General features: G+C 35.2%; 1 protein-coding gene across 1 annotated transcript; it reads right to left on the bottom strand.

Annotated features, from left to right (window-relative positions):
- Window positions 1–940: 940 nt before the first annotated feature.
- On the bottom strand, window positions 941–5,848 carry LOC104223134 (vacuolar protein sorting-associated protein 55 homolog). The gene is made up of 5 exons (XM_070153078.1): window positions 5,573–5,848; window positions 2,136–2,263; window positions 1,995–2,034; window positions 1,543–1,627; window positions 941–1,431 (listed from the first exon to the last, which is right to left on the bottom strand). The coding sequence occupies exons 2-5, from the start codon at window positions 2,232–2,234 to the stop codon at window positions 1,239–1,241; spliced, it is 417 nt and encodes a 138-aa protein (XP_070009179.1). The 5' UTR covers window positions 2,235–2,263; window positions 5,573–5,848; the 3' UTR covers window positions 941–1,238.
- Window positions 5,849–10,845: the final 4,997 nt, after the last annotated feature.

Below are 10,845 nucleotides of genomic sequence, written 5' to 3'. Positions count from 1 at the left end.
GATAGTTGGATCTATGACTTTGTGGTATATTTAATATGTTCTTTACCACTTTTAATCAGAAATCTCTTAAAATTGGAGAATCTTTGAATAGTGAACTAATTTAGATTAGTATGCCTTTATTTTCGTTCTTTTTCCTTTTTCTTTTCCGGTGAAAACTTTACATTGGATTTAATAATTAAACCTATCAGTTTGAATGTGGGAAAAAAGAAGAAGAAGGAACCTACAATCTTTTGGTGATTTTGACAACGAACACTTGCGCTGAATAAAGATGAATTACCTTTAAACGAGAAGTTGAAAATTATTAAGTAGATCAAGAACAATTGGTTGGTTAATATGCAGATTTTACAATTCGCGTCATTAACTTGGAATGAGAATTGAGCTGTAGAGCTAGTGAATGTCTTGCAAATTGATGTATAGTGTTAAATTCTCACTACACTATTCCACTCTGAAAGAAATAAGGTATACGTTTTCTACTTTTTTTACTCCTTTTACCGCCCCAATAGAGAAAATTTTAGAGTGGAATGAAGGGAATACCAAAACTGGCAACATTTTTAAGCTAATATTCTTCATCAACCATGACACACTTCCTATAAAGGTAAAAGATTTTAATTTCTTTTTCCCCTTTGACTGACCAAATAAAAATTCTCAATTTCATTATGCGAAGAGGTGGGGGGGGGGGGGAGGAAAAACTCTCATGTTGCATGCATCTGACAGTTTCATAAGGTTCAAGTCTCCAAATACTGATATTGATTTGAAACCTCAGTTTCTTGCTGCAATTATTTGTTCACTAATTTCTCTGCATTCTCCACTAAAATTAGCAACCTCCAAACGATTCAATAACAAAAAGGTTGCATCTTAAGGGCCATTTGATCCAAGAATGATTATGATGATTTATCAACTATTTTCATTGGATTAAAACATCAATGAGTTTCTTCAGTCATGAATAGAAATTCATTCTTCTCACAAATGGAACACTTTTTTCTTTCTTCCACTTCAATTTCCGATTACACAACCGAAATTTCAATCAAATAAAGAATTTATCCTGCAAGAAGTATAAAACATCAATTGAAGCTCGCGCGGTATTTGTTGACTTATCACAACCAATAATATACAGACAACAATATTTCTATCTACAAAACATAACAAGAGACTCAGACAATGACCATGTTGACAAGAATGGGAAGTTGAGGTTCCATATTCTGTTGCACGCAAATACAGCAGGAAGCATTAGACCAATTTCAAAGCATGCTATATCCGTCCTCTTCATTCATCCCAAGATAACACAAGATGGACAGTATAAACACGAAAAAGGATGAGAGCTCCAACGCCATGGCTCCCCAACCGATTACACCAGCATGCTTTAAGATAATCGGAATTGCAATGCTGCCAACGGTGGACGCTCCAGTCAAGAACTTAGTTGCATTTAGCCAACTGTTAATAGAGTCATTTAAAAGCAAATATGAGGTCTGGTCCTTGAGAAGAAGTGCTTTTATTTAAGATTTACTAATTATCGCATGATGTGCATAAAAGAACAAGCCTCACCCGCTTCCAGATTCAGAGTACAGACTGGAAGTATCTGAACCAGCAAAGAACATCAAAGGCATTGGTAGAATGACATACATTATAACTACAGCACAAAAACCAACAATAGTCAGGATCCATGATAGTTTACAGAACATTTTTAAGTCTCAGATATTTAAAAACAACAGATTTCACATGTTATGTCTTTCTAATGTTCAAGATCTCAAAGCTAAGCAAAAAATTATGTAATATCTAACCTACACACCCCAACTTAACAGACAGGAGACTTCCTTCAGAGACAGTTGAATCATTTTTATTTGCCCATCCTAAAAGCAGAGTTTCTAAATTTGCACAAGGGGATGACAGGGAGTAAGAGTAAATGGATGATCTAGTTTAAATTTGCACAAGCGGATGACTGGGAGTAAGAGCAATGGATGATCTAGTTTAATCCGAGATATATGATTTCAAAACACCTGTCAACATTGGCCACCAGTTATTGTACAAAGCACATGCCTGCAACACAATACAAGGAAAGCCAGATCAGGACAATGACTACAACAAGAGAGAAAAGAGATCCTATAAACCATAGGATATCAAAGGACAATGGGGCAGACCAGTATTTGCAATACAATGCCTCCAGATACTAACATTGCCAAACAAGCTAGCTTCCCTGTGTGCAAGCATTCTCTGAGATAACGTGGCATGTCTGTCATTATCTTGCCCACCTCATACAAGAGAATGGCTGCAATACAGATTTTCAGCACAGTTTCAAAATTAGGATTTTCAGATCATATGATGCAGGTGATAAATAGTTTGAGCAATTTAAAAATATCGGAAACAACCCAAAAAAAACAATTAAGCAAACTAAACGTTTATCCCACGACATTATACATCCAACACATCTTTCTTTCATGTGGGGCAATGGGAAGATATATACCCTTTTGGCCAGAATTGTTATTGATGACCACAGTCCTCTGTTCCCTAAGATACACTCTCTTTACTCCACACCAGTTGCTTCATTAGGCCATGAACTAGGAAGTATTACTCCATAAAGGATTGAAACACAAATTTATGCCAATAAATACATCCAAAAAAGATAGCGTTTACTCTGGAAAAGAGAACTTGCACTCCAGAGTTTCTACATATGCCTTTGCTATTTACAGGATGATCCTCCACTAGATACGTTTTACTTCAGAGCTACCCTTCCATGCTCCAAGAAGTAGCCCCTATGTCCATCTCCAATAAAGCAAGAGAAAAGAGCATTTGAAAGAATTAAACAAGCCTCAGAGCCACTGAAGCTATACCCATGCCCCCGTCCCCTATCTGTTCTCTTTTACATTCTTTGATTAGGATCAAAGTGGCAATTTCTGTTCTTTTTTTTTTTTCCTTTTCAAAAACTTCATTAAGCAAAAGAGACAACATCCAAAGTATAAAAGAAAAGGCAAAAACTTTTGGTTTGCATTTTTAAATTTGTGATTTTTTCAGGTACTTATATGTCTTTATTGGATATCGCCGTATCGGTGTCTGTTTAATCATATAACCTTCTAATTATCCTTAAACTTGTGTTTTCCCCCCAGACTTTAGTGAGAGACAGCGAGAAACTTGACTAGGAATACATTTGCTAAGTTACACAGATTGTTAGATCTACAATTGGTGGCGTCTCTTCATATTGAGCTAACTTCTAGGATATGCTCGGAGTTAGAGACACTTCATTTACATACAAATGCAAAAACGTCAGTTGTACATTTAGGATCTCATCATCCTACTTCGACATCCAAAAAAAAAGAGATAAATGATCTTGTTCCTGTTCTTATATTCTAAGAACCGCAAAAAGATTCCAACCTTTATTAGACTTTAATCAACTAGCATGAGGACACAACTTTTATGTTCAATCACTTCAATTCTCCATTAATCTTACATTTCTGCATTGATGCTTAGTAAACCTTTAATATATATTACTTTAATTTAGTTTTTTTTTTTATCACAGTGATATAAGGGGACAGCTTCTACCACTTCAGCTCGGTTAATAAAATTTAAGAAAAAGTATAAAACCAATTTTTAAAAAAGCCTTAAACTTTGGCAGATAAATAGGTTAGAGCAAATCCTCTTTTTTTTGGCAGATAAATAGGTTAGAGCAATCCTAAACTTTGGCAGATAAATAGGTTTGAAAGAATAAAACAAGCCTCAGAGCCACTGAAGCTATACCCATGCCCCCGTCCCCTATCTGTTCTCTTTTACATTCTTTGATTAGGATCAAAGTGGCAATTTCTGTTCTTTTTTTTTTTTTCCTTTTCAAAAACTTCATTAAGCAAAAGAGACAACATCCAAAGTATAAAAGAAAAGGCAAAAACTTTTGGTTTGCATTTTTAAATTTGTGATTTTTTCAGGTACTTATATGTCTTTATTGGATATCGCCGTATCGGTGTCTGTTTAATCATATAACCTTCTAATTATCCTTAAACTTGTGTTTTCCCCCCAGACTTTAGTGAGAGACAGCGAGAAACTTGACTAGGAATACATTTGCTAAGTTACACAGATTGTTAGATCTACAATTGGTGGCGTCTCTTCATATTGAGCTAACTTCTAGGATATGCTCGGAGTTAGAGACACTTCATTTACATACAAATGCAAAAACGTCAGTTGTACATTTAGGATCTCATCATCCTACTTCGACATCCAAAAAAAAGAGATAAATGATCTTGTTCCTGTTCTTATATTCTAAGAACCGCAAAAAGATTCCAACCTTTATTAGACTTTAATCAACTAGCATGAGGACACAACTTTTATGTTCAATCACTTCAATTCTCCATTAATCTTACATTTCTGCATTGATGCTTAGTAAACCTTTAATATATATTACTTTAATTTAGTTTTTTTTTTTATCACAGTGATATAAGGGGACAGCTTCTACCACTTCAGCTCGGTTAATAAAATTTAAGAAAAAGTATAAAACCAATTTTTAAAAAAGCCTTAAACTTTGGCAGATAAATAGGTTAGAGCAAATCCTCTTTTTTTTGGCAGATAAATAGGTTAGAGCAATCCTAAACTTTGGCAGATAAATAGGTTTGAAAGAATAAAACAAGCCTCAGAGCCACTGAAGCTATACCCATGCCCCCGTCCCCTATCTGTTCTCTTTTACATTCTTTGATTAGGATCAAAGTGGCAATTTCTGTTCTTTTTTTTTTTTTCCTTTTCAAAAACTTCATTAAGCAAAAGAGACAACATCCAAAGTATAAAAGAAAAGGCAAAAACTTTTGGTTTGCATTTTTAAATTTGTGATTTTTTCAGGTACTTATATGTCTTTATTGGATATCGCCGTATCGGTGTCTGTTTAATCATATAACCTTCTAATTATCCTTAAACTTGTGTTTTCCCCCCAGACTTTAGTGAGAGACAGCGAGAAACTTGACTAGGAATACATTTGCTAAGTTACACAGATTGTTAGATCTACAATTGGTGGCGTCTCTTCATATTGAGCTAACTTCTAGGATATGCTCGGAGTTAGAGACACTTCATTTACATACAAATGCAAAAACGTCAGTTGTACATTTAGGATCTCATCATCCTACTTCGACATCCAAAAAAAAGAGATAAATGATCTTGTTCCTGTTCTTATATTCTAAGAACCGCAAAAAGATTCCAACCTTTATTAGACTTTAATCAACTAGCATGAGGACACAACTTTTATGTTCAATCACTTCAATTCTCCATTAATCTTACATTTCTGCATTGATGCTTAGTAAACCTTTAATATATATTACTTTAATTTAGTTTTTTTTTATCACAGTGATATAAGGGGACAGCTTCTACCACTTCAGCTCGGTTAATAAAATTTAAGAAAAAGTATAAAACCAATTTTTAAAAAAGCCTTAAACTTTGGCAGATAAATAGGTTAGAGCAAATCCTCAATTTCAACACTAAACTTCTAGTCCTGTTCTAAAGAGTGCCCTTAAAGATTCAAATACAATTAGCGATCACAAAGATTCTGAAAATATATAGAACAAATTAATTGTACTAAAATTAATGAGAAATGTAACTTTACGGTATTTACCAGAAAACGATCGACTGGGGGACACCGATCAGTCGATCGCCGGCGGCGTTTGATTGGCCAAGATTCAACTTTGTTTTTCGCCGGAGAGCTGAGCCGCGACAAAGATGTTGATATTGTGGCTTGTCAGTAATATTTCTGATTTTTTATAAGGTGAAAATAAACTTATTTCGTTTGCTGAAAAGCCATTATTATTAGAGAAAATACCACTTCATTGTCATTTTGCAAAATGGAAAGTGCGCGCTGGCAACGTAATTTGTTAGGTTATTAATTCACGGTACAATAATGATTTGAAATTGGTGCCATATAGGCAAAGTTGATGCACAGGTGGCAAATGAGTGGGTTGGGCTGAATTTGAGCGTGTTAAGATGGGTTAGGTCAATAAATAAGTCATTGTTCAACCCAGCCCAAAGTGTACTTGGACTAAGATGGGCTAGGTCACGATGGGTTAAATAATGGGTTATAACCCAACCTACCCAATTTGACCCATATTTTAGAATCATGCTCATTTTGCATAAAAAAAACCTTCTTCCTTAAAATGTATAAGTCGAAAAAAATTTTGGGGGTGGGTGTGGGGTGGGGCGGGGCGAGTGGGTGATGCAGAAAAACAAAAAAAATAGAAAATAGAAAATTAAAATACAAAAAAAAAAAATTTGACGGGAGGAGGTTTTGCAGGGTTGGGGGCAGAAAAAAATAGAAAATTGAAAAAAAAAGGTAAACAAAAAAAATTTTCAGGGGGAGGGGCAGAAAAAAACAGAAAATTAAAAATACAAAAAAAAGTTTTTTTGAGGGGGTGGGGGTTGGTAATAGAAAACTGAAAATACAAAAAAAAAAAAAGTAAAAAAATTCTTTTTGAGGGGAGGAGGGTTTTGCGGGGAGGGGGGACAGAGGGGGAGTGGGTGGATAGTGCAGAAAAACAAAAGGACATAAAATTTAAAATACAAAAAAAAAAAAAGTAAAATTGGGGAAACTAAATAAATTTCTATATAAGTTGGGTTGAGATACTTTTTGTTTTGGGTGAGTTTCATGAGTTGTATTTGGGTTGCTTAATGGGTCAGAATGTGCTATAAAATATAATGGGTTAACTTGGGCTTAGCCCAAATTTACGCATGAGCTAAAATTTTTGTAACCCAACCCATTAATCTCTGGGCGGGTTTGGGCTCAAATTGCCACCCCTACATTGATGGCAAAATAAAATTACTTTTTTTATGTTTTAATTTTTCACTTGATGTTCCGTATCTTGATATCTGATTTGGGACACATATAATTCAGATTCATGTGGGGAGGTTTACTTTTGAGGTAAACGCTCACTACTAGTAATAACTCTATTTTCAAGGTTCAAGAAGCAAAAGGGTATTTCTATAAACTTTTGGTGATACTAAAATAAATTCTAGTAAATTTTCATTGAAATAAGCATAACTTATAGTAGTAATTCCCCTTAACACTCTATTTGGATCATTGTTCCCCGTCGTTTTATAATGTATTGTATCGTATCGTTTTATGAATATAATGTTTAGATAGTTTGTATTGTTTGTTATTGTTAAATAATTTTTTGTTGTTTGGTTTGATTGTATCGTTCTATACTATAATTGAAAAGTTTACTAAATACCCTCAATTAATTAAATATTAAATTTATCAAAAATTATGCATAAACGTAATTTAAAACACAAGAAGGCAAAACACCTTAAGAAAGAAGAACAAAGAAGCGACATAGAAAAGGCAAAACAAAGGAGCATGTCTGTGATGACCCTTTTTCAAGTTGATTCTGTGTTTCGAGGCCTTAAAAACCTCTTTTTGTCTTACCTCAATTTGCGTGCGTAGTCTGGACGCATTTTTGGAAAGCTTTTATGTGAAAACTAAGTGAAATAAGGAAATTTGCTTTTAAAATTGAATAAAGTTGACTTTGGTCAACATTCTTAGTAAACGGACCCGGACCCATGATCCGACGGTCTCGTATGGTCCGCAGTAAAATTTGGGACTTGGGCATATGCCCGGAATCGAATTCCGAGGTCCCAAGCCCGAGAAATAAATTTTTTAAAGAAAATTATTTTTTGGAATATATAAGAGTTTTTGGAAATGAAAGATGTTTAAAATTGATGATATCGGGGTCGTATTTTGGTTCTGGAGCCCAGTACAAGTTTGAAATAATAATTAGGTTGAATTTATAAAATTTGGTAAAAATCGGAATTGGTTTGGTATAAAACGGACTTAAAGCTGAGAAATTGAAAATTTTGGTATTCTTGAATGATTTCATGAATTTGGGGTTTAATTCATAGTTGTTGATGTTATTTTGATGATTTGATTGCACGAGCAAGTCCGTATGATATTTTTAGGTTAGTGTGCATGTTTGGTTTGGAGCCTCGAGGGTTCGGGTGAGTTTTGGATAGGGCACGGAGTGAAATTGAACTTAGGATCAAGTGCTGGTATCTGGTATTTTTTCCCAGGCCTCTGATCTCGCAATTGCGAGATCAGGCTTCGCATTTGCGAAGTTCTCGGGCTTGGTAATTGTGACCCAGGCGTCGCAAATGCGAACCAAACCTGAGCAGGCCTTGGTCGCAAATGCCACCCATTTATCGCAAATGCGAGGGTGACTGGATTCCTTCAGGGTCGCAAATGCGACATAGTCTTCGCATTTGCGAAGTCAGCAGGTTTTGAAGGGGTTCGCAATTGTCGTAATTGCAACATCTGCAACCTGCTAAATCATAAATTAGCCGAAAATTTCTCATTTTTCAAACCCTCTCAAACCTAAAACACCTTTGGGCGATTTTTCAAAGATAACTACTCTTCCAAATCGATTGTAAGTCATTTTAAACTCATTTTATTTAGTCTTTAACATCTTTTCACATGATTTCAACTCAAAATAAAGAGTTTTCACGGAAAAATTGAGTATTTTGGGTAGAACTTAGGTTTTTCAAATTTTGGGGATTTGGACCTCGATTTGAGGTCCGATTTCAAAACAAATTATATATTTGGGTTCGTGGATGAATGTGTAATCGGGTTTTGGTTCGAACCTCGGGTTTTGACCATGTAGACCCGAGGTCAATTTTTGACTTTTTGGGAAAATTATTAGAAAACCTATTTTCATGCATTAGAATTGATTCATTTAGCATTTATTGATATCGTTAAGTAAATTGTGGCTAGATACAAGCGAATTTGTAACACCCCATAAATCCGGATTAGTTGTGGATGTGTTAGATGACTATAATGTGATCTTTTAGACATGTGAAGCCTTACCAAGATGAGTATGGGTAATGTAATACTCCGTAAATATGAATCAGCTGTGTACGAATAAGGACTATTTATGTAATACCCCATAATTTGAATCGGTTATGGATGCATTAAACGAGTATTAGCGTGATGGTAATTGAGTGGTTATGTTAATAAGTGTATAAGTTATGTTAGAGGTGAATTGGGGTTTAAGGAGAGGCCTAAGTCTAAGCCAAGTTGGAAAATTTCAAAATGGACTAAAGCTGTGAATGAATACGCACATAACCTCACTTTGAACGATCATATCTCTGGTTCTATAACGAGTTGTGTGATTCACAACCTATCAAATTAAAGACCTTTGAGTCTAGTTTCCAACGCAACAAACCGTTTGTCATTTGAAGGTGTATACAGAAGGTTATGACCATTTTACTGGGCAGGTGTCACTAGCGCGAAGTCGCACGTTTTTGCTGAGTATTCTGCCTCGCGCGCGAACAAGCGCGCGAACTCGCGCGTCTGGAAGGTTTTAAATACTTTAAAGGCCGGAAATAATAGAAATTGAGTCACTTCTCAAGCTTAGGGTTTCCTCTACACCCCAACTCGACCAAGGCATCCAATTGCATACCTAAGGTGAGTTTTTAAGTGTGTTTTCATGGTGATTTCACTTCTCAATCACTAGTTACAACATGATTTTGATTGGGTTTCATAGGATTTCTTCAAAATCTCAAGAACACCCCAAAAGTTGTCTTTCAAGATTTGGTCTACAAGAGGTAATCCTACACCTTTAGACTTACATATATGGTGTTATTATGGAATCATGAGTATAAATCAAGTATTACAACTTATGGTATGGTGATTGGAAGCCATAAATTTCCAATTTAAATACATGATCATGGTAGGGATTTAAGGGTGATTATTTGATAGGATTTGTTGGTTGGGTGTGAATGGATGGTCATATACGTGATGTTGAAAGTTATAAATTGGTTAATCATGATGGTAGGATAAATTGTTGATGAATGGTGGTAATTAGATGAACTAATTATATGGTGATGAGATGTAGAGGTTTATGCCTACAAGGTGTTTGATAATATGCCTAAATGACTTAAGTTATGGAATTTGTTACTAATATTGGTTCCATTGGATATTGCTATTGTAGATTGAAGGTTCTTAGTGTTGTGGATCATTGTAGTATCACTAAGGGGCGACATTGAGGTATGTGAGGCTAACTCTCTATGTTTGGGAATGTTAATGATCCTCCCTACACTACGTTTCTTTTACGACGTATCAATTGCCTCAGAAATATAGTTAAGCCTAGTTCCTTGAATAGTTGTAGAGCTTCTATTCTCTAGCTTCATAACTCGTTCATGACTTTCATTCCGAACGTTGTGAGCTTAGTTCGTATTCAATATAGACTTGGGTTTGATGTCCCTAAGTCTCAGTATGGCTTACTCAACATGTCATAAACAACTGAAGTTTCGGTGTTCATAATCAGTTCAAGAATACATATCTCATTCTAGTCCTATTCAGTATTCCAGTATTATGTAGCTCAGTATGATTCAGTATACCAGTATTATATACTCGGTATGACCCAGTATTCCAGTATCATGTAACTCAGCGTGATTCAGTATTTCACTATTATGTATTGTAGTATGATTCTCAGTTCCTGATTTTAAAATCCCTGAATGTTGAACACCTGTATTTGGGCCTGAGGCTGCAGTCAATGTTTTATGCATCTTTGGGCTTGAGGCCGCAGTTTATGATTTAAGCATCTTTGGGCCTGAGGCCGCAGTTTATGCTTTATGCATTTTGGACCTAAGGTCGCAATTATGTATACGTATACTTGGGCCCGAGGCCGCAGTTTGTGCACATATATATTCATATCCTTACTTCCTTTGTTCAGTTCAATTATTAGTTACCATTTTAGTTGCCAGTTATCAGTTTAGTTATCAGTTATCAGTTCAGCTATCAGTTATCAGTTACCAGTTCAACTATCAGATATCAGTTCAGTTATCAGTTATCATTTCAGTTTCAGTTTCAATAGTTATCATTTCAGTTATCAATTATCAAATCTC

The sequence above is a fragment of the Nicotiana sylvestris genome, chromosome 8 (genome assembly GCF_000393655.2).
Source record: "Nicotiana sylvestris chromosome 8, ASM39365v2, whole genome shotgun sequence".
Lineage (NCBI taxonomy): Eukaryota > Viridiplantae > Streptophyta > Magnoliopsida > Solanales > Solanaceae > Nicotiana > Nicotiana sylvestris.
The sequence above is the reverse complement of the archived record's forward strand: the minus strand, read 5'-3'. Positions and strand labels throughout refer to the sequence as shown.